Genomic DNA, 24,810 nt, shown 5'->3' on the forward strand with positions numbered 1-24,810 from the left:
ATCTTAAGGTCCTTTCCAACCCTAACTATTCTATGATTCTATTCAAGGCCAGGTTGGACAGAGCCTTGGGTGACATGGTTTAGTGTGAGGTGTCCCTGCGCATGGCAGGGGGTTTGGAACTGGATGATCTTAAGGTCCTTTCCAACCCTAACTATTCTATGATTCTATGATGGTGTCATCTTTTTAAAGAATGAAAGAGGTCATTTCTTTGAAAAAATGGATACAGGGACCTGCCTTCTTCAGTGAATAGAATATATAGATTATAATATATAAAATATATATGTAACATACATAATATATACTATATATAGTATATAGATAATATACACAGTGTACAGCATCTTCCATCAGGCTCCTTTGGCCAGGCTCCAAGGAGACTTTAAAGCAGCCTTCTGGGACCTAAAGGGGCTACAGGAAACCTGGAGAGGGGCTTTGGACAAGGGCCTGTAGGGACAGGCCAAGGGGAATGGCTTTAACCTGCCAGAGGGGAGACTGAGATGAGCTCTTAGGCAGAAGCTCTTCCCTGTGAGGGTGCTGAGACGCTGGCACAGGGTGCCCAGAGAAGCTGTGGCTGCCCCATCCCTGGCAGTGTTCAAGGCCAGGTTGGACACAGGGGCTTGGAGCAAGCTGCTCTAGTGGAAGGTGTCCCTGCCAGTGGCAGGGGTTGGAGCTGGATGAGCTTTTAGGTCCCTTCCAACCCAGACCACGCTGTGACCCTGTACCGTGTACACACATTTCATGTGCTGGGGACCGGGCGGGGCGAGGGCCTCCCTCAGGCCCCGCGATGCCGGCAGGCAAAGCCCCGGCCGGGCAGACCCCGCTGCCCCTGTGTCCCCTATGGGCCCACTGTCCCCGGGCAGGCGGGGCCGGACGGACCTACCCTGCCCTCCCCTCCCCTCAGCCGCCGCCTGAGCCTTAACAGGTAACGGCGGAGGCGCCGCGGGGTCGAGCCGGGATCTGCTTCCGAGGTTTCCTTTCGCTTCGGCGGGGACCGCCGCGCCGTGAGGGGCCTGGCCGGGCACACCTGGGCTGGGATCGGCCGGGCCCGCCCCGCCCCGCCGGGCTCCGCTCCCGCCGTCTCCGCCCTCAGGCGCAGCAGCCCCGGCAGGACGATGGTGCCGGTGTGCGGCGGGGCTGGCGGCCGCCTGCTGCGGATGGCGGGGGTGGGCCGGAGCCCGCTTCTCCTCAGCGTGGCCCGGGGCTGGAGCTGCCGGGCCGGGGAGGACGCGGCCGCCCGCGGCAAGGCCGTGTCCGTGAGGAAGCGAGGGTACGACATCACCAGGAACCCGCACCTCAACAAGGTCGGTGCCGAGGGGGGTTGCTTGGGAAAGGGGCTTGTTGGGGCGGGTGGAAGGTGCTTGGTGTGATGGGCCGCAGGTATCCTGCGGTGGAAGCGTTGTGGCAGCGGTGCCTGTGCCCATCCCCGGTGCGCAGCCCGCAGGTAGGGGTGAATGCGGTGGGCAGTGGTGGTGGGTTGGTCTGAGCAGAGCGTGGGGTGAGTGTTAGAGGTTCAGCACCAGTGGCCTCCTTTGGAGCTGGTTGGTCGGCATCCCTCTGTCTGTGGCTGCTGCCGTGGGGGCACTGGGAGAGCCCGTGTAGGACCTGCAGCCATTTGCGTGGGACCGTGAAAAAACAGGGAGGAGAAAGCGTGGATTCTCCTAAACCCCAAAACCTGGGGCATTTTGGTGTATGTTGTATTGCACATTGCAGGCTAGGAGCTGGCTGTTTAGACCTTGGTGTGGCTGTCCTTGGTTTAACTCCTCCTGTCATAGCAGAACCAAAGCAGGCTGAAGAAGCGTTTGTTCCCAATGCTGCAGAAATGTCAATGTCATTTAAAAACAAACAAAAAGCAGCAAGTTTTAGAAGGGTTTTCAACCATTTACAAAGAGACCCTGACACTTCAGGCTAGGGACGACTAGGGCTCTCCACTTCCCAGCAGGAGAAAGGTTAATTGCCGTTTATCCAATAGGTCACTTTTTCCATCAGTAGATATCACACGTATGTTAGTGAGCAGCGCATGGTTGATTTTAAGATCTTAATTTGTATGATGAATTGTATGAATTGATAATTGTAACTAAACTCATTCTTTCTGTCTATCTATCTATCTAAAGAGACCTGGACCCCTCTCCCTGGGCCACTGCTGCAGTTGACCAACAAAAGCAAGAGGGCTTTGCTAGCATGTAGGGGACAATAATGAACTTGGAATCATGACGTGCTACTTATTCTACACAAACAGTTACCATCCTTCATGTAGCTGGATGAGCATCTTAGCCCAGAAAAGGAACACATATAATTTTATGTATTTTTGATAAATAGCCCTACACTACTCTTCCATCCCTTTCCATAATTTGAAAGGGAAAAATAACCTAGATGCAAATTTTGGGATGAGATATGTCAGATTCAAGATTATTGGGTTGCAGTTTCTTGTATTCATGTTGCTGAAAATCACTAAAAATACCCTAATTACTTTAAAAATAAGTGTTAAACATGATATTCATAGCTGATGGGGCTGCTCCATCCATGGCAGTGTTCAAGGCCAGGTTGGACGGGGCTTGGAGCCTGGTCTATGGAAGGTGTCGCTGCCTGTGGCAGAGGGTTGGAACTGGATGATCTTAAGGTCCTTTCCAACCCAAACCATTCTGTGATTCTATTCAGCATCTGCTTGGTATGTACTTACGTGGCTCCTGGACTGGAGACTCTTTGGATGACAGCTTTCACTTTGTGTAGCAAGCTGCATACAGGGTTGCATCTCCTGATACCATCTCAGCATCCGTAGAGGTGAACCCCTACAGACCATGCAATGACACAGGGTGTTGCTGAGCATGTAACAACTCTGTAGGCAGTCTGTGTTGAATTGTTATACAGTGCATGTCTGTGAGACTGAAGAGGATTTGCCAACAGTCTCATAAGCAACAATGTTCATCAGCATTAAGTGGTTTTAATGGCTTTTTCTTCTCTTGGGTGTTCAATCATAGTTACAAAGAGTGACACAGCTGATGTTTCTAGTAGTCTTACATGTATCAATTTGAACTGAAAAATTAATACTTGGATCTTTGCTCAGTGTAATTCAATAATAACGCAAACCCAGTTGAATCTCTCATGTGTTTTAAATTGATCTGGCTACCACGGAAGTAGATTTTCAATGTCCAATTTGATGATTTTCAGAACTGAGGGTTTTCTAAAGTTTTTTCCCCTTCCAGTAGAATAAATTAGTTTTAAGTCTAAATGGATTTCTGTCCATGTGGAGAGAAGGGAAGAAATCTGTTTCTGTTAGAGGTAAAACGTATTCTAGTGTGCCGTGTTTAACTGGCCGTGAAAAATCTCCCAGCTAGTCTTGCCTGGGTGTTTACTGTGTATGTTATGTTCCTCTGTCAGTATGGATCTTACAGTCAGTGATAAAGGCATCTACAGCACGTCCAAGTGAGGACAGAAACAGCTATCATCTCTTGGTAAGAGATAAGGACTGGCTATTTATGCACCTAGGGGACTAGTAAATGCTCAGGCCCTCTTTCCAACCTCCTGTAAATGGGCTTCTATTTCTCTGTTGCTTTTAGCAGTTCATTGTAGTACCTAAAGACTTCACTGTGTTCAACAGAAATGAGATGTTTCAGACAGTTCATATGTCAGCATATGATTGATACTCCTTTGGTCTTCTGTGCTGCAGTGGTTTAAGTCACTATTGGGGATCCCAGTAGGTTTTCAGCTGTTGTACTCTTATCACATAGCAATTACTGTTTACTCCCTTGGTAGCTAAATGTGGTCCTGGGGTCATTGCTGTTTTTCTGCAGTGGATCCTACTGTAAGTTTTCATCTGGTTGAAGGCAGAGGATATTTCTCACATCTCTCCAAGAACCTCTGAAAGAAGTGAGGCTTTGGGCAGCAAGTGTTTTGCTGCTTTATTCAGTGCCCTGGCTGTTTTATAGCTTGTGGGTGAAGTTTAAAGTATCAATCTAAAGCTATGAAGTGTGTGCTATTTGTTCAATGAAGGACAGCTATTCAATGCTGTCCTTCCAGCAGAACCACAGGCAGATTCACTGTCTGAGGTTATTGATCCAAGGCTTTGCTTGCTTTCTAACTTGAAGATACTTTGAAGAAGCAGGCTCTGAAATCAATGCTGCTAGGTCCTCTATAATATCCTAAGTATGAATAAAAGTAGGCTGTCCTCTGAGAAGCTCTTCTGTTTTCCAGATCTGCCTGAGCAGAAAGAAAGAAATGAAAAGCTGGTGATGGATGTATGATATTTGCAGTTATTTCTCTTCTCTGGTCATTGTTTACTATGTGAAGTTGGCCGGGTTTTCTGATTTGAATTCCTAAATGTTGATCAAGGGTGTCAACACTGCATAAAGCATGGATTATAAATGAGATTTTGCTAATCAGAATGATTTGGGTCGGAAAGGACTTCAAGATCATCTAGTTCCCATCACCCTACCACGGACATGGACATCTCCCACTAGACCAGGTGCCAACCATATCCTGGGCTGCATCAAAAGGAGCATGACCAGCAGGTCAAAGGAGGTGGTCCTGCCCCTCTGCTCTCGTGAGGCCCCACTTGGAGTATTGTGTGCAGTTCTGGTGTCCTCAACATAAAAAGGACATGGAACTGTTGGAACAAGTCCAGAGGAGGCCACGAGGATGGTCAGGGGCTGGAGCACCTCCAGTATGAAGACAAGAGGTGCTGAGAATGCTGAGGCTGTTCAGCCTGGAGACAAGAGCTGTGTGGAGATCTCAGAGCAGCTTCCAGTATCTGAAAAGGGCCTGTAAGAATGCCAAAGAGGCGACATGATGTAGAGTGAGGTATCCTTGACCATGGCAGGGGGTTGGAACTATATGATCTTAAAATCCTTTCCAACCTGAACCATTCTGTGATTCTTTGGTGACTGAGGCTCTGTCTAGCCTGGCCTTGAACACTGCCAGGGATGGAGCATTCACAGCTTCCCTGGGCAACCCATTCCAGTGCCTCACCACCCTCACAGAAAAGAATTTCTTCCATGTATCTAATCTAAATCTCCCTTGCTTAAGTTTAAACCCATCACCCTTTGTCCTATTGATGCAGTTCCTGATGAAGAGTCCCTCTCCAGCATCTAGTCCTTAAATTATTTGTCCAATTTATGTGTTGTGTCCTCTCTGTGTTTTAGCAATCACACATTGAGCTGGGCAATTCCTAGTTTGGTCACACACCTAATAGGGATTCAAAAATCTTGTCCAAAATTGACTGTGATTTAGTTTGTGACACGAATTGCAGTGTTCAGTTGGAAGGCTGACGATGCTTCAGGCTTTTTGTTGGAAGTCCTATTTTTGGGATAAATCATGCCTCCTTGGAGATGTGCTGTCACAAACAGATGCAGAGCTGGAGGTTGCAATTTGTTGTCATAGAATCATAGAGCAGTTATGTAGCAGGATATTGCTGTATTTGAAGGGTTGAGATAACATGCTGAATTGTTCTGCAAGGTGCAGTACAGGGATCAGAATTTGGGGTCTTCAGTGTACATCTGGATAATACTCTGTGCTCTGTATGTCTGTGCCTGCTCTCCCTTGCTTTCTATGGGATATGTCATAATGAACTGCAAAGAAACCCACCACAGAAACCCCCAAGAAACCCAAAATTACCAGTCTGGAACTGCAAAGAGCCTTTAAAAAATTGTTACAAGGTTTGGAATGTGCTGCTTTACACACGATTGAAATGCAGAAAGTTTGTTTGTCCTTTAGCTTTGCAGGGATCAGAATTGCTCTAACTGAGGTTTCTTTGCACTGTGTCAGTAATTTACCACTGCAGCTCAGAATGATACCATTGCACACAGCTATCCTGGGTAACTGTGATGAAATAGAACTAAAATTAGCTGCCTTTGTGAACCTATTGCATTTAAAATCAGTAAAGAGCACCGGAACAGTGTGTCTGAGTGACAGCTGGCAAGATCAAATCAAGGCAGTATTCTGTTTTCAGGTTAGTAAATCTCTCTAAATCCATATTCTTACAGCTGGAGTTTGGGGTTGGCCAGCTTTAGGTCTGGATAGACAGAAGACTGCTGAGGTAAGCAGAGGGCTTGAAGTGGCTATGTCACTCCCAGCTTTTAACTTACAATCTCTTTATGTTTTGCAAAGTAGGAGTATGAGGTGGGCTGAGTTCGGAGGTTCCCCTCTTATTTTTCAGGAGCCCATTTCAGCAAGTCTTAGTGTACAAGTTCACTTAAAAAGGTTATAAATAAACTCCCCTGAGGGTTTTTGCATACACTAAAGCCACACATGGGTAAGAAAGTCCCCAGACTGTAAATGCTGAAGGGATGGGAGTGTGCAGGGAAAGAGTATCCTATTTACCCACCTTATTTATTCATCCTAAGTTCTATGGCTGCTGCTGGAGACAGGATGCTCGTGTAGGTGAACTGACCTGACAGGACTCTTGAGTTTCTAGGGGTATCAAACAAGACACTTCAATGGGCAAACCCTGCAGCCCATGGGCCACTGTAGGCCCAAGCCAAACCACAACTTGAGACAGAAGGCAAGCTCCTTATCAAACCATGCTCTAACTGTACAAGAGTTGAAATGTGGGCTTGGAACCCTGTGCAGTGTGATGTACATTCAGTGATGTCCAGAGCAGGGAGGTGGTTTTCGTGTTTTCACTTGTTCTTTATTTTGTCAGTCAAGCCTATGGGTATCATCATGGACTTCAGTGGAAGCAAACTCTGAGGAGATGAGCTTTGGCTGAGTATTTTGGGGGATAGTATTCTGGACATACAGTTGCTCAGTTAGATTTGATTTTGCCTTCATCCTGGCATGTGGAGTTTCACTTCTGTTTGGTCAAGCATATCTTTTTATGAGTCCAAGGTATCTTTTGGCAATGGCATTTCCAAATGTTTTGGTACCAAACAACTTGTTATGATGTGGTCCCTTTTCTTCCCCAGCTTGGATTCCAGTTCTTCTCGCTTGTAGTCAAACGAGGAGGCTGTCTGCCTTCCTGTTTGTCTGCATCATCTCTTGCCAACACTGTCACAGTCTACCTTTCAGGATACCACTGTTTCTTTGTGTGTAAAGCTCTTATGGAAAAGCTTGGGAGTGCAGAGGAATCATGGAGTGGTTGGGTTGGAAGGGACCTTAAAGCTTACCCAGTTCCAACCCCCTGCCGTGGGCAGGGACCCCTTCCACTAGAGCAGCTTGCTCCAAGCCCCTGTGTCCAACCTGGCCTTGAACGCTGCCAGGGATGGGGGAGCCACAGCTTCTCTGGGCACCCTGTGCCAGTGCCTCAGCACCCTCACAGGGAAGAGCTTCTGCCTAAGAGCTCATCTCAGTCTCCCCTCTGTCAGGTTAAAGCCGTTCCCCTTGTCCTGTCCCTACAGGCCCTTGTCCAAAGCCCCTCTCCAGGTTTCCTGTAGCCCCTTTAGGCACTGGAGCTGCTCTAAGGTCTCCCCTTAAGGAGCCTTCTCTTCTCCAGGCTGACCCAGCCCAGTTCTCTCAGCCTGGCTCCAGGGCAGAGCTGCTCCAGCCCTTGCAGCATCTCCATGGCCTCCTCTGGATTGGAAGGGAGTCTGTTGGTGTCAGAGGGAGAGGGTGCTGATGCAGACCCTGTCTCTGTGCTGTAATAACCCCATAGTACATTGGTCCTTGTAGATGCACTGAGAGGTCTTGGAAGTATCTGTTGAGCAGCTTTTAGAAGTGCTGAGTTTATACTTGCAGTCACTCTGAGATACTATAAAAATAAATAGTGTTTGGACCAAAATACTTGTTTCTGTTGCCTGAGCAGTTTATGTTGTAACAATACCTTTAAAATTGCCCGTGAGTTGTGGAAATTCATCAGTTTGGCAGCTGCCTCTGTTGCTTTCTTTTTATCATGCCCTTTCTTTTAGAGGAGTCTTAATCCTTACACCAGGCATGTTTTGGTAGGGCAGAGCTAAGATTGAATGTAGCTTTTGTTTCATAGAGTAGACGAAGTTGTTTTTGGCATTTGAATTGCACTTAAGTAACATAAATTGTTTGATAAACAGCATGAAATCTGATATTGCTGTGGTTAGAATGGAGCTAGGGCTGAATGTGACAGCTTGTTCAGCATTCTTATTCATTGCATGTAGTGTGGCAAACAACTAGTTGATTACTTTGGAAGCACTGTAGATGACAGTGGGAATAGTGACCATGTTACATGTGGGGCTGGTCCCAGTTTTCACTCCACTGACCTCAGCAGGCTTCAAGCCTTGCCCCACATAAGTATTGTGACATATGTCATTGATTTTAGAGACTAGTGCTGTAGTTGAGATGAGTCTGCTGCTGCTCAGAATTAGTGATGGGTTAACTGAAGCTGCTAAAAGGCAGTGCTAATTCACAAAATGAAGAGCAATAGCTTGTTGCTCAGTTTTGTTATCAAGTGGATTTGCTGTACTGTAAAGTACCTACTAGGGATGGGTCTGGCAGCTTTGTAATGTTATGTGGCAGAGTTCCACCCCTGCATTTGTGGTTTTGGTGTCAGATCTGGCACTTGGTAAACAAAACTGGTCTTAGAGCAAATTCTGTTTGAGCTGACTTTGGATAAAGAGAATGTAAACTGAGTTCCTCTTTAGCATCTATAGCCGCCAGCTCCAGGAGAAGACTTGAGCTACTCTTACTGGCATTCCTTAAGAGCTGACAAAGGAAAGGTAGGGACTGATGAACACTCTATTGCTGCCCCTTGCTGAAGGGAAGAGTTGTGACTGGTTATGATGTTTAGGCTCCTCCAAGGCTTTAGGATCATTTTCTTTCTCTGTGTTGCTGTAAGTGATGCAGATTTACCCTCCTGCCCCACAACTTGCCTGGCTGATGGGAGGTACTGGGCAAACATCTGCTTTTGCCAGCTCTCTTGTGGTATCTGTGTTCTAATTATTCCTCTGTTCAAAGGGTACCACTGCTGGTGCATGCCCCTGTGCGGACAGCATCCAGGCTCTTCTAGCACCGAGCCATGCAATTAGGCCCTGGAATCTGATTTTGGAGCTGCCATTGCACATTCCTGCAGCAGCTGAACACTGGATGCTGTCCTGCATGGGAGAAGCCTTGCCTGTATCCATCTCTGAGTAAATGCCGTGCAGGAGATTGTCCTGCTTTGTTGTTGGTTGGTTTTTAGCAACAGATCGGGAAGCTAAGAAGCAAATGGTTATTTTAATTATCCTTGGGCTTCTGGATCCAAAAATATTCTTATGCTGGCAAAGCCTAGGAGACAAGTCAGACTGAAAACACAAAGGTTTTCCTTTATATCTTCCTTTTCCTGTGACTGTCACTTATTTTTTCTCTCTTTTCCTCCCTGCTACCAAACCTTGAGCAGCCTATTATAGCTTTTACCCAAATAAAATTCTTATGGGACAGACTTGAGCTTCAGTGCTGTTGTGAGCAGGTCAGACAGGCCTCGATGCTTGGGGGAGAATAAACACTGTGCTGTAATTCCCTCTTTCAATGGAAGGCTTAGCACAACAGCAAACTTGACTACTTTCAGCTTCTAATGAGCTCCGGTAGAGATGCTGAGTGTGGTTTTGATTTTTAAGCTCCTCTTTGAAGCCCAGGGGTGACACTTGCTATCTGGCTCCCCAAACAACGTGACATTTTGATAAACGACTTCTGCATTGTCAGCCTAATACAATATCTTCCTTTTAAAAATGTTTTAAATGGCAGAGCTTTTTATAGTTCTGCAGCTGCCAAACACAAAACTCAGACATAAACTGAACAGACTGACAAAGAAAATAACACTGGCACAGACGTTTGCTGCATATCAACATTATCTGCTTAACTTCACTTTGCAGCTCTGTTGCACGTAGATCCTTCTTCAACACACAGAACGATGGAACTGAAACAGATTTTCAGTGTATTTCTGTATTGTGCATAAAAAAGATCAGCTCCACATCTTAGGGGATTGTTTTTTTCTGTGTCTAACTTCTAAAGTGATGTGTGTTTTGTAGTACGTCCATATGGATTAGCTCTGTTCAGCATCATAAAACATGTAGTTAAGTCTTGACTGTGTTTCTCAACATAGGAAGGAATTAGTTATTTCAAACCCAGCAGTGCTGTGTTCTCCTGCACAAGACATCTTGAACTTTAACTCTTTGGCTTGGCCCATGGATTTGTCACTTTGCCTAGTGGTTAAATTTATGATGGAAACCATTAAACTCTGTTTAATCTTCATCTGAAGGGCTTGATGTTAAAGCTGCAGGTAATTTTAGCTGTGATTAGCTGCAAATGAGAGAATGGATTATACATGCCAAATCCTGTCATTTTTGGAAATGTTCAGGTTATTAAGAGTTTGTCAAGATGGTCTAAGCATGTAAAGCAGAGCAGGGGCTGGAGGGAGAGAAATGTGTTTTATTAGGCCAGGGGAAATAGAAGTAAACCCAGGGACTTTAATGTTCACAGCCCTTCTTCTTGCAACTCAATGTTTTTATATCCCCAACTAGATCAGTTGGTCCAAGCAACAAAAACCCACCCAAAGCGCAAACCTTTCCCCGTTAGCCATTGCCCACCTCACAGGGAATTAGATGCCTTCATGTTGCCATTTGTGTTTGTAGCTAATTGCTGGGATAAAACAACTGTGCCCATAAATCAGATCTTTTTATTAAAATTATTGGAGAGACAAGGCCCTTTTCTCCCCTAGTACTGCATCAAGGATTCTAGATCTAGCAATCCTAGAATCATAGAATAGTTAGGGTTGGAAAGGACCTTAAGATCATCAAGTTCCAGCCCCCCTGCCGTGGGCAGGGACACTTCCCACTAAACCATGTCACCCAAATGACAATAACATGAGCCAAGTAATAAATAGTACTTGCTGAAGTGCTGAGTCTGTGGAATAATGGGAACAAAGGTCCTTTCCAACCCTGACCGTTCTATGATTCGATGATTCTATGGTTACTGCATTAGTACTAAACTTGGTAATTTAGCAGCTCAGATGGTTTCTGGGTGAGACACAGTTTGCACAAGAGGATTAGGCTGAGAAAGCTGGGCCTGTTCAGCCTGGAGAAGAGAAGGCTGCATGGAGACCTCATGGCAGCCTTACAGTGTCTTACAGGATGCTGGGGAGGGACTCTTCATTAGGGACTGTAGTGATGGGACAAGGGGTAACAGGTTCAAACCTAAACAGGGGAAGTCCAGGTTAGATATAAGGAAGTTCTTTACTGTGAGGGTGGTGAGGCACTGGAATGGGTTGCCCAGGGAAGTTGTGAATGCTCCACCCCTGGCAGTGTTCAAGGCCAGGTTGAACAGAGCCTTGGGTGACATGGTTTAGTGTGAGGCATCCCTGCCCATGGCAGGGGGTTGGAACTGGGTGGTCTTCAGGTCTTTTCCAACCCAAACCATTCTATATTTCTATAATCTCAAAGTATTTGAAGTGATGAGGATTCTGGGAAGAAGAACTGAGAACATGTCTTCCCCCCAGTGCCTAGCAGATGCCTTGGCTTGATGGTGAAAGTGATGGAAAGCAAGGATAAATGTGACCATGTGCTCCAGGAAGGTGGGTCTACAGAAAGCTTTCCAAGCAGATGTTAATACTGGTGGTAACACAGAGTGGCTTTTGGTTGGTGTCTGCTGCTTTACACCCACCAGTGAATTTGCTTACTCTGGTGTCTTATAAACTTTGGGGATGGGGCTTTGAGCAGTATGGTCTAGTGGAATGTGTCCCTGCCCGTGGCAGGGGGTTGGTACTGGATGAGCTTTTATTTCTGAACTTAATGGACAGAAGATCCATTCCAACCCAAACCATTCTGTGGTTCTGTGAAATACAAACTCGGTTGATCAGAGGTAAAAAAAAGTTGGTTCTTTTCCCCTCCTCAGTTTGGAGGATTTTCTGTGCATATACCCCTGGGATTGTTTCTCATTGCCCACATGCAGCAGATTCCTCTCAGCTTTGGTAAACTGCCCAGGTTGTGATGTGTCGCAGTGTTTATTAGAAGGAGACACATGTGAGATGCCTTTCTGTCCATGTGCTGATGCCAGCAGCTTTCACTGGCTTATGTCTAGGGGAAAAAATAATGCTTGTGACAGCACAGAGGTTTCCCTGAGCATTGCTATTGGGTTTCTGAGGGGCAGCAGAGGCTTAAGCATTGAGAGGCTCTCTGCTGATTTCAGTCAACTTTGCATCAAGCCTTTTGAGGAGTCAGGAATAAGCAGTTCCACCATTCGAGATCGTTTGATCACAAAAGGATGAGATTAAAGGTGGCAAGATGGTGGAATTTCACATTGTACTCTGTTCATGGGTAGTAATTAAAATGAAAGCATATGTGAAAAATTGCTGAAGCCAGAAATTCCAAAGCAAAAATGGATTATGCCAATATCATCCATTTCAACTGATAGAGAATCCCATGAAGGCTCCAGCTGCTTCCATAGTTACATGTTCCAGAAATCAAAAGTGCTTTTTAGTCCCGTCTGTTTTAGCATCATCTGTCCAAGCTCATTCATCTTGCTTATGAACTTTGGAGCGACTGCTCAGTGATGCCTTTCTCATGCCAGAAGCTGTTCTCTGCCATGCAGAAGAGCTGGACTTCTGCACAAGAGTTGTTGAAGGCAAAGTGGGGGCATTGAGTGAGATACCTCGGAGAGCTTGAAGCTGCTCTGGAGAGTTCTTGTAGCTTCATAGAAGTTCCAAAAGTGCCTTTGAATTGTGACCTTCCAGATGTTCCCTGGTCAAGGGTGACTGGGATTATGAAACAAGAATGAATGCATGACTGATGCTTGCTGAAACTGGGCCACCCTCTCTTAAGGCAAGTAATTGTTTGGGGTTTACTGTAACTGTAATGTTAGCTGTATTTGAAGTTATAAGATAACAAAGTAATTTCTCACATAAATAGGAGTGATGCAAATGTGCTGGAAAGCAGCAGCAAGAGTCTGGCTGCTGCTGGAGAATAGGTTTGGTTTTGGCCGCTTATAACAAGTTAATTGCTTTTTAAAGATAAGCTTTAATGGATTTGGCAGCGAGAATGAAACTGTAACCAGATCGTGTTGTTTTGTACCAGTGCCTTTCAGGTTTGCCTGCAAGGTCAAATGTCCTGTTGATGGGCAGCTGGACTGCTTTGCTCATAGGAATGCAAGTGGTGGAGTTGCAGAATGAGTTTCCCACTGAAGCCAAGTATCAAAGTGTCAGAGTCCAGCAGTTTTACTTCCTGTGAAGCTGGAAACCCCTGTAGCCTTCATTAGGGTTTCCTGCAGGGAAGGAGGGATATGAATCTTGTTTGACTCACAGAACCATAATATTTGCACTGCAGTTTGTAACAGCGAGCAAGAACTTTTCAATTAGTATATCCTGAGGAGCAGCAGATTCAGTGAAGTGGATGCTTTTAATGTTTAATTTTTGACAGAGAATAAATAAGGCAGCTCCCAGGACCTTCAGTGTTCCACAAGGTTGGGGAAGGGAGGAAGAGCGGTGAATGTGGTTACGTATCTATGAGCAAGCAAGGAGCAGCTGAAACCATTCTCAGGTTTTAATGCCTTTGCTTGGCGTCATCATAATGTAACCTCTGAACTGTGGTACTATAGCACTGTAGCGGGCATGCTTGCAGGAGGCATAAATGTCAGTCTTGTTCATAAAAGTCCTTTGGTCAGTTCACCACTGGTTTGAATTTCCTAGTGGTGCAAAAGTTTTCTCAAACTCTAAGCTGGTTGCAATGAACTCTGATTTGGGGCCCAGTCTTGTGAACTTCTTCCCTTTCATAGAATCAAAGAATCATAGAATGGTTTGGGTTGGAAAGGACCTTAAGATCATCCAGTTCCTATGCCGCACCACAGGCAGGGATGTCTCAGGTTCATAGTAATTTCAGGTTCATAGTAATTCCATACTATGGGAAATGCTTTCTATCTCTTAAAAAGAGGCTTCAACCTTAACTTTGAGGCACCATTGCTTTTTCCTATCCAGGCAGAAGAGTGCTGTGAGGAAAGGGAAGGCTCTTGGGCTGAGGAGCCTCTGGGATATGAGAGTTTCCAGATCTGTGGTGTGCACAGTGGTGGGATCATCAATGTCACTGTGCGTTGCTGGTATTCCTCATCTCTGTTCTGGGTGAGGTGGACCATATATCTGGGCATCCAGCAGCTGCTTTGCATGTAGTCTGTATGTATGCAGAGGCTGATCATCTTTTGGATGCATTGGATTTCCTGTCCACCTGCAGATCAGCACTGCAGATAAAACTGTACCTTTGAGCTAACTTCTGGACTTTCAGAAATCCTGGGGCAATGACCAAAGTCCTTACCTTTTTTCCCAAGGAAAAGGATCAAGGTGGAAACAGAGGGCATGCCTTTTTTCCCCTGAAAAATATGAGGTGAAGAAAAAAAGTACTAGAAGTTGTAAAGATGCTTATTTATTGCTCTACAAATAAGAAACATCTCTATTACCTAGAATACACCACTTAGGTTTAAAATCTCCAGCTTGAGCCTGAAGTGGAAACTAAGTTTACTTTCTCGGTCCAGTGAGTTAGACAATGTGTTTAGACACATCATCCCTGGCTGTGGTTGCCAGAGTGTGGCAAAATATAGGAACTATTGAATTTGAACATTAAGACTTGGGGAAAAAAGAAAACAATGTGACTGGGAGAAATACTTGTGGTTTGTTATTTCATATTCATGATTCTTGGAGGCCTTCACCACATTATACAGTTTTCAAGGCATGTGTCATTCAGCTTCTGGTTCTCTTTAATGAGATTCATCCAGGCATTCAAGCTGTCCTACACACTTGCTGCATTACAGCTAACAGTTTGGAGCTCCATTGTGTTTCTTACCAAGGGGTTGTGGAAGACAGTTTCTGAATCACTGGTAGACATTCAAGTAAGGATTGGGCAGTCATGGGCATCGTGTTGGCATTTACATCTCACATTTAGCTTTGGAGTGCTCTTTTGAGACAGGGAAGTAGTTATTCTCACTTCAGTGGGGAGCTGGATTTAACTTGCCCAAGGTAATATGGGACATCTGTGGCTGACCAAGTGGCTGAACACTGGTCTCTCCAAATTAATCCCCTAACCATTCACCCAGCATACCTGTTTGCCCTCCTGTCTTGTCACAGCATCCTTTATCTGTTCCGACAATGATCTCAACCACAGCCTGTTAGAAATGATGTATATCAACTGCTGTATCCCACAAATTGTGGTATCCTATTGTCCTGGGTTCAGCAGTAGCAGTCATGTTTCTCCTTTGTGGTATGCCATCAAATAGGTGTTGTTTTATAAAGTGAAAATCATTTTGTGGAATACTTCCAAAAGCTGTGCACAAGAAAGTTTTTTAATGCTTTTCCATTAATATGCTTAATCACTTGCATTTCCTGATGTTATTGTGTACCAGTTCAAACCTTTCCGTCACCCTGTGTATACGTTACAGATGGCGGTACCTGTAATCTCGAGGTAAATGCCTTGTCTACGTTATGAAAGCAATAATTCAAAGAGAGAACCACAATAGGGTAAATATTTAGGCTTAAAGCTTGTGGGCCACAGGTCCAGGTGTGATGTGTGGTCCCGCTGTGGCTGCTGCCTCAGCATATGATTAGACTGATGCTTCAATCAGTGATTTCTTAGAAACCGAGATCACTGGCCTGACTTTCCTCTCATTTTACTTCATGACACCTTCCAGCAAATGTCTAGGACTAGATCCAAAGCAGATTGAATTTGATGGGAAACAAATGAGTAATTACAGCCCTTTGCAGCGAAGTATTCAAACTTGCAGCCTTATTAGTTTCATATTGTTTAAGTGCTTTGCTGAACTAGGGCATGGGGTTTTGATTTAGTATCCCACTGCTGTAAGACTGAATGTCTTCTGGCCAAAGCATGTATCTGAGGAGTGGCGTTAAGGGAGCACAGTTGGGCTGTAAGCAAATTGTGATACACTTCTGCTCTGTATTCACAGGGAAGAGAAGCAAAAATAAAAGCCAGTAATGTATCTGCGTTATTGAGTACCACATAGAAGAAAGCCAACTGCAAAGATGAAATGAACTTGCAGGAGGAGGTTCAGACAGCTTGTTATATCTCCAGTTGGGATTTCCGTTATTAAGCGCAGTCACTTCAGGTGTTAAAACTTCTGAATGAATAAATTTGCTCTCAGCTTTACCCTGCTGAGTTTGCAAGGGCTTCTTTTTCTTTCAATCCCTTTCCTCCTTCAGTTTAAAAAAGGAGGAGCAGAAGAGTAGTGGGTGAAAGAAAAGGGAAGTCCTGAAGCAGTGTGACAGACCCTTCTATTGGTAGTGGATTTAGATTCTACATTCTTTAATGCTGGTGTAGGAGTTTGACCTGTCCTTCCCATGTACTATGCAGTCACTGGGCAGTTTGATTACAATATGATTGAATATACACATTAAGGGTGCTTGAAGACACAGTTTGCCTCCAAGCTGTGGGCAGCAAACCTCTTCTTCTCCCCAAATAGTTGGACGTTAAATCCTGGTTCACTTTGTGCAAAAGTACATATTCCAATACATTTGCTATTCTGGTTCACAATTCCTTTGTCCCAGCTCCCTTGTTCCTAGGTTGGGGAAGGTAGGGGATAAAAAGCAAAGTGTAGCAGTAACAAAGAGCACAGGGAGGGTTACCTGTAAGGTAGAGAAAAAGGGATGAAACCCCACAGCCATGCCAGACTTGGGCTTTCTTCTCCATACCAGGCACCTTTGAAAGCAAAAAGTCTATGGATTTATTGAAAAGAAAACTGAGATCAGCAACACTGTGTAAATGTCTAGGGTTTGATCCCACAGGTCTTTAGATGTAGTGCTCATAGTCAGAAAGTGGAATCATAGGATCATGTAAGGTTTGGGTTGGAAGGGACCTTAAAGCTCATCCAGTTTCAAAACCTGCCACGGGCAGGGACACCTTCCACTAGAGCAGGTTGCTCCAAGCCCTGTCCAACCTGGCCTTGAACACTGCCAGGGATGGGGCAGCCACAGCTTCTGTGTTGCCTTACCACCCTCATAGGGAAGAATTTCTTCCTGTCTTCTTGATCCATACAGAAAGACACAGGACAGCAGGGTCAGGATGATGCACAAATTCTGGTGGGAATTCAGTGGTAGAAAGGCTGGTGACTGACATGAATGTGGGTGACCAGACCTGTGTGAACCATACTGTGTGAGCATGGATTTTCAGTGAGGACAAAAATAAACCTGGAATGCTTGTTTCATGCTGAGTCTCAGCAATGCTGTTCCAAGAAAAACATAGTTTAGAAGTTGTTGGCTTTTGGAAAAAACTGATTTTCTTTCCTTTTTAATGTCTCTAAGTTACTTAGGTAACCTCAAGCTTTGCAGAACTCCTTGGTTTTGTCTGGGGAGAAAAAGGCTTGGGGAAGCATCAGGGTGACTCCTAGGCAGACATTTGGACCAAGACCAGCATAATGGAATAGTGAGGGACCCGATTCTACAAACTTACATCTAATAGGAAGCTTACTAAAATGTGCAGCTGCAGGGACACCCCTCTGTACTTATCGCAGTGCCTTAGTCTGAAGTGAGATTTCTGTGGATACAAACACATATCCCCAACAATGTAGGATTGGAGCAACTTTAGTATAATTTGGATACTCATCAAAGTAGAACCTTGCTTGAAATTTGTCTGAAACTGCCTCCCCCCCCCCCAGCAATCACATGCATGTGGCTAGACCTAGATTTTTGGCAGAACCTCACTCCTTCATTGCGAGTCCTAATTCACCCCTGCTGTTCTCTGAAATGAAAACCTTCTGATTCTCCTGCAGGACGAGGCATTGCTACCGCCATCTGCAAAACATCAACATCCACATCAGGCTAAAATCACTCTGACCTCTCAGCATATGATGACTTTTAAAGAATGTCCAAAGTCATCTCCTTATCTTTACGTTGAACAGTGAAGTTAAGAGACCAAATATGTACTGACGCGTAACCAATTTGTTAGGTGGGCATCAGTTAATTTATGGTGTATCTCAGCAGCCACTAATTCATACTTCAGCTTCTGCGTTCTAGTGGTGGACAAATGACATTTATCTACTTTGTACTAAGCAACTATTTTGTGCGCTTCTGTATTTTACAATTAAAAACATTTCTGTGAAGCAATAACAGCTTTCAGGTGCTGAGTTTGAGTAGTACATTCTGGATGTATTTGCATAAGCCACCTTTTTTAGAGCTCTCCCTTATTGAATGTTGGATGTAAATCATGACTAGAAATGCTTGGGAAATGCATTCACAGCTTCAAGCTGCTTTCTGTGGATAATCTGTAACACTTGAGAATAGCGTGAACCATTGGATGCTGTTAATATAACCTTATTTTGACTGCCATGCATGTCAGAAAGGAATTTTAATGTAAGAGTTTCTTTATCATCAGGAGTTCCAGATAAGGAGATAAGAAGCAAAATCTCTGCTCTGTAATAAAATGAAGAGTGATAGCAAAAGTAATTTTGTGTATTGCCTGTGTCTACATTGCCTGTGTCTACATTGTACTTGGGCTGGCTTGGAGGAACCCAACTCCTGGTTCTGTCTGTCCATTTATCCTTGTAAGCAGCCTAATGTGTGTTTGTGAAACTGAAAGACCCTTCTGTAGACCCTTTCAGGAAGAATCACAGCCTGGTTTGGTTGAAGGGTCCTTAAAGCTCATCCAGTTCCAGCCCCTGCCACGGGCAGGGACACCTTCCACTAGAGCAGCTTGCTCCAAGCCCCTGTGTCCAACCTGGCCTTGAACACTGCCAGGGATGGGGCAGCCACAGCTTCTCTGGGCACCCTGTGCCAGCACCTCAGCACCCTCACAGGGAAGAGGTTCTGCCTAAGAGCTCATCTCAGTCTCCCCTCTGTCAGGTTAAAGCCATTCCCCTTGTCCTGTCCCTACAGGCCCTTGTCCAAAGCCCCTCTCCAGGTTTCCTGCAGCCCCTTTAGGCACTGGAGCTGCTCTAAGGTCTCCCCTTAAGGAGCCCTCTCTTGTCCAGGCTGACCCAGCCCAGCTCTCTCAGCCTGGCTCCATCCGATACATCTAGAAACATTTTAGGAAAACATCTGATTAGAATTTGAGTTGAAGATTTTCCATTGGAAATATCTGTTTGTCTTCACTATTTTTTCTTCACTCTGTTTGCTTCAGCTGACATCAGGGTTTGGTGGTTTGATGGTGTTGAAAGAGATGTTTGTAGCCCTTGTATGTTATAATGTGTTAGCTCTTGGGGAAATGGTGGCATAAGCTTTTTGAGGGTGTTTGGAGCTTTCTGTGTGTGTGATATCCAGCAAGATTGTAGCTTGACCTCTACAATCAAAATCAAATCTGATGTATTAACAGTCTCAGCATCCAGGTAGTCTGCCAGATCTCAAGTGCTTTGTGATCCCTAGCAGCCTTCCTTGGACTCTTAATTGACATCTGCATCCTGCTGGCACTCATTTAAAGCACAGCTGATGGGCTACTTTGCCACATGAGCTAGTCTCAATGACATAATTAAATGTTGGCATTCCTAATGTGGTTATGGTCTCTTAATATGGGCTTTGCAGCTCGAGGCTGTTCCTGTCTCAGGGAACGCTTGAGTCAACACTTTCTGTGAGTGGGGCTGCTTTAACTGTTGTGTTGCTCTGGATTCCTGCTGAAGAAACCCCACATCAGATGTAGGCAGTATCTGTACTAACAAATGGAACATACCCATGACCATTCTCTGCAACTAAGGCCAGTTTCTACTTAGAGACTGGTGTATGAGTCCCCAGACGAGCCACTTCTGGATAGAATCATGGAATGGTTTGGGTTGAAGGGACCTTCAACCAGTTTCACCCCCCTGCCATGGGCAAGGACACCTTCCACTAGAGGGGGTTGCTTCAAGCCCCATCCAAGCTGGTCTTGAGCACTTCCATGAGTAGAAGTAGTTTCTTTTGGAGCATGATCTATAATTCTATTCTTAAAATACAATATATACAAATGCCCTTCATATTGCCTTGCTCTTCTTGATGTACCTCAGGTGTGCTGTTATGTCTCTTTCTGTTGCTTTGGGTGTGAAAATTATGAATTACTCCTTGTTTTTATCCTTTTTTTTGTGGCAGTGTCTAGCTTTAGCAAGACTTACAAAGTGGTGGCTAAAAGCTTAGAATATACACAAGTGAAGTGACCCCTTTGAGCATCAGTACAGCTCCGCTTCCCCAGACCTCTGTGCCTGTAAATCCAGTGTGGTCTCTATGGCAGCTGCTTGCTGGTATTTACACTGGTCCACAGCAGAGTCAGAGCTGAAGACCTCTTGTGCAGCACACAGGGATTTCTCACCCACGTTTTTAAGGAATTATTTAAAAACTGTATTTCTTGTGGGTTACCTCAACGTTGGTGAATCATGCGGCACTAACCCCGCAATTACAGCTTGGTGAGGTGGTCTAGAGCAAACAGAAACTTCCAGTACTTGGAGAAGGATTTGTGACCCTAAAAGTATGTCTACTGTTTCTCCCCTCCCTCCCAGCTGTATTGATTGGCACAGTCAATCTCAATGGGAATGAGTGACATATGCCAGGAGCTTGTGGTTCTGATGCTGAGAATGGCCACACAGGTGGTTAATCCAGCATGTTAATGCATTTGCTGAGCATTTCCAAATAATGACACAAATAATGGTTCTGTATGAAAGGGGAAGGATGTTTTGGGTTATGTTTTTGCTGACAGATCTCACATTCGTTGCACACCAAGAAGAGCCTGCTGTCTCTGTGCTTAGCAAGACTCAGTTCAGAAGCGCTGTCAGGTGTTAGCATGGGGTTTCAGACAGATCTGGCATGGGATGGGGATCTAACTGAATGACACACACATTTTCTGTGCCATGTTTCAGCACTTCAGAAATGCATTCACTTAAATGCATTAAGCATCTTTCAAGAAGCACTGCATCTTCATTTCTAGCTTCACAAACTTGCAAGACATCAGTTTATCAGAGAGAAACCCACAAAACTCCCGTACATGCTGTTAGCGGGCTACATGTAAACGTGGTAGTAGCAGAGTGTGATGGGTGTTGTGCTGTTGTTCCAAAAGGTGTTTGTGCCTCCCTGGTCTGTTCAATGACAGTTCACATAGCCTCTTTTCTATAAACACCTTTCATGGCCGAAGAGATCCCCCACATGCAGAAGTTTCAGGAGACACCATGATATATGTGGGAAATCTCTGTGTAAGTACATATAGGAAAAAACAGCTCTCTGGATGATGTAGCTGCTTTTTAATCTTGTTTTCTATAGACTACAATGTCCTTTTGGATAGCCTTGCATTAACCGTGGTGTTACATCCAAATGCTTTCAAATTGCAAAAGCACTCCTTCATCTATTACTTTCCAGCCTGTTGACTAAAGCCACTTGTGCGTGTTTCACTGTGTCAGGGGTGCTGTTTTCCTAGCACTGCTTACACCATGTTTGAGCTTATTTCAGCATTTTTTGCCTAGCTGGAACTACACATATCTCAATTACAGAACATGCTCAAGTCAATGTAGGGGTTTTTGGCCAATAACTGATGCTAGATGTTATTTGGCTCTGTCTGCAGGGTTTGGCTGGTCAAGCTGACTCTATTCTGTTCTCCCTCCACCCACCCTCTGATTTGTTTTCCCCTGTCCCACAGCTTGGAAAGGAAAAATCTGGAAGTGAAGAAGTCTCAGAGATTCCACTGCTTCATTCCCAGTCCTGTGCCATTAGGAAATCCAGTTCCCCCATGAATAATAACCACCTCAGTGCAAAGCTTACCTTAGAGAAAGTGTAATCTTGTGTTGGTTTAAAGAATCAGTTCCATGATGTGCAGCTACTCGAGTCGTTCCTGATGCCATTTCAGTGCTTTTTAAACTATTAGAACATACTTTTGCCTGTTTAGGGGATCTTGTTACAAGCCGCTGCTTGGTAGTTGCAGACTATTGGTTTCTGCACAAACTGTGTGGTAAGATCCCTTGGCACATGCCTCAGGTCTGCAGTGAATTGGCCTTGGAGCTCTGATGCTAAAGATGCCTGTGGAGAACCCCACAGCAAGAAACAGTATGAAAAAACATGGGAAATTTGGAACTAATTTGGAGTTTCTTTGTGTTCTGCCAACCAAATGGCTCTTTGTACACTACCTTTTCGTACACCTCAGGTATCTTGATAATTTTACTGCTTGGATATGTCTATGAGCCCTTAATTAGAGCAGGCCATGTATTCTAGTATCCTGTTCTCACAGTGACCAACAACAGATGCTTAGGGAAAAATGGGAATAGGCAAGCAAACAACAACAGCGCTTCTTTCCTGCTGCCAGCAGTTTGCAGCTCAGCGACCTACTAACTTAAATCATTGCATTTCATAGCCTTCAATATATAGAATCACAGAATGGTTTGGGTTGGGAAGGACCTTATTAAGATCATCCAGTTCCAACCCCTGCCGTGGGCAGGGACACCTCACACTAAGCCATGTCATCCAAGGCTCTGTCCAGCCTGGCCTTGAACACCACCAGGGATGGAGCATTCACAACTTCCCTGGGCAGCCCATTCCAGTGCCTCAGCACCCTCACAGTAAATATCCCTTTCTCCTCCCCATTAAATGCTTTCAAACTCCATATTCAAAGAAGTAACATACAAGGCAAGGAATTCTTTAAAATGACTGAGTGTTGTATAAAGAATTACCTCATTTCGTTTTGCAGTTGTAGTTTGTTGGTGGTGTCTTTTGCTCTTCTCACAGAAGAGACTCTGAATAACCACAGATTCCTTCAGGAGGCATATGGTTTCCAGCAACTTCTTAAGAGACTTCTAGAGAATCTCAGTGCCTGAGGTGACAATGAAGGCTCTGCAGTAGGACAACAGAGACTAATTCAGTTTCTCAGATACAGGGACCAGTCACTAGGGCTAACTAGACAGGATGATATCTCTTCTTTATTATCAGATTCCCTGCTTTATGTAATACATTGGTAACACTCAGATGCTCATGACCTTCTGAATCTCAACGTTTTTTCCCATGCGTATGGGGAAGAGAATTAACACTGAGCATCAGGAAATGCAGATTCCCTTTGAAACAGGTTAGTTTTGAGTCACACCAAGCTTAAAAATCAACAAACCCCCACCCCAAAACCCCACGAGATCGTAACCAGAAATTAACACACCTAACAGCAATGCATTTATAAAAGTAATTACTTCTCAGCCAGTTTTGCTTAAATTCTTATGGGAAATGAGTGGAAAAATTGAAAATGGAATGAAAACTTGATAGTGGGAAGCCCTGATGTGATGGAGAGCAGCTAGAAAATGAATTTGAAACGTGCAGTTATATGAAGGCAATTTTCTCATTCCATTAGAAAATAAGGATTCTAAAGCAATGTGGAGAATATAGCCCTGCAATGGAAATTGCTTCCATAAACTGAAGCTGTAACCTCAAGTGTATTCACATAAGCACCTATTCCACAGCCTCAAAACATAGTTAATAAATTGATATGATAGAATTTCCCTACAAAGAGCTTTGTGAAAGAGTAAACAACGCTGGGTAGTGGTGCCTAAAGCTATAGAGATAGGCCTTAAGGGTCTTTACAGCAGGTTTTATGTGTTGGATTTAAAGAAAACAAACCCAAACGCGGTGCAGTCCTATTATATATAATAATTTACTCAGAGCTTTAATTTAAAATAAACAAACAGTTGTGATGCCACAGGCAAGGCTTGAAGTTTCCACTTATTTGAAGGCATCTGCTGCACAGCAGGCTTTGAGGAGTCATTATTGGCTGGTAAGGGAATGAATGCAAAAGCAGGAGGTTCATCCTTGCAGCTTCAATGGAAACTCCCTAGGATGTCCTGTGAGCTGCAGGAGCAGACCTTAAAGCTCGTTTATGTTCCCAACCCATCTACTTTATCTAACTGGGCACTCATCTGCTTCACTGAGGAGTATCCGTGAGCTGGGATGAGTATCCCACACTGGGCTTTGGTTCTGCAGAGGATGTGAAAGAAAATAAAACTGCAGTCTAGAACCAAGGGAAAATGTTGCTGATTGGGGAAATACAGAGATGGAAAGCCCTGTGCCTTCATCCAAAACAATGGGGGGGATTCTGCCACTACAGTGCTGGAGATCACACGTGAGGATGATGTGAGGGCATCAGGGCAACTGTAGACTTAACTTTCAGTATTGGCCTCAGAGTGATGGTGTGATGCCTGTGAGGAGCAGTATGACCTGTAGTGCTCATCTCCTGCCTGGAGGGGTGCAGCTCTGGCAAATCATTTTTCAGTTTGGGATCTGAAGTGCATTCCTTTCCTGACTGCATCATCTGTAACTTCAGTCTGTCAGCTGTTGCACCCCAGGTGCCTAAGCAGCCCTCCTTGTATGTACATCCAAGCTTCTTCTGCAGGTAAGCCCTATGGGGTTGTGCAGTTTCATCTGTCCTGGCTGTTTGTCATCGCTGTTGTTGAGTGTTCTGTTTGTCTTTCAAACTGCAGTTGCTGCCTGTGTTATGGTTGTCATAGCTCCCCTCACTTGCATCCAGGGAATTTGAGCTGGAATTCTTTATGAGTCTCTGTTGATTTGTGATAGAGTGCAAGAAGTTAATTGTTTTGTCCTGAAGCCTACTTAGAAGCTGGGAATCAGCTGAAAATTAGTAGTCAACTCTTCCAGGGCTGGTAGTGCTGGACAAGTGGTCAACCCAATGTCTGTGTGAATAGGGACAGCTAGAAATAGCCCTTCAATTCATAGAGGGAGGGAATGGTTTGGGTCAGCTAGTCCAACCTCCCTGTGGTGAGCAGGGACACCTTCCACTGGATCAGCTTGCTCCAAGCCATGTCCAACCTGACCTTGAACACTGCCAGGGATGGGGCAGCCACAGCTTCTCTGGGCACCCTGTGCCAGCGCCTCCCTTGTCCTGTCACTATAAACAGTCTGTCCCTGAGGTTCTAAGGTGAGACCTTGCTTTGGGGATTCATTTATTTTCTGTTTAAAACTTTTTCCTTTATGAAAGTATCTTTCAAATATCTTCAGTGGAAAACTTTTGTTCAAAGTTTTCCCAT

At 44.8% G+C, this 24,810-nt stretch overlaps 1 protein-coding gene across 1 annotated transcript in view; it reads left to right on the forward strand.

Annotated features, from left to right (window-relative positions):
- The first annotated feature begins 992 nt into the window (after positions 1 to 992).
- Positions 993 to 24,810, forward strand: part of ME3 (malic enzyme 3) — a 111,721-nt gene continuing 87,903 nt past the window's right edge. The window contains exon 1 of the mRNA XM_057399034.1: positions 993 to 1,301. Coding sequence (XP_057255017.1) covers positions 1,113 to 1,301 — 189 coding nt within the window. The 5' untranslated portion in view covers positions 993 to 1,112. The remainder of the gene's footprint in view (positions 1,302 to 24,810) is intronic.

The sequence above is a fragment of the Pezoporus wallicus genome, unplaced genomic scaffold (assembly GCF_028554395.1).
Source record: "Pezoporus wallicus isolate ANWC-B61680 ecotype Strahan unplaced genomic scaffold, APGP_CSIRO_Pwel_v1 contig_3876, whole genome shotgun sequence".
NCBI classification, from domain to species: Eukaryota; Metazoa; Chordata; class Aves; order Psittaciformes; family Psittacidae; genus Pezoporus; species Pezoporus wallicus.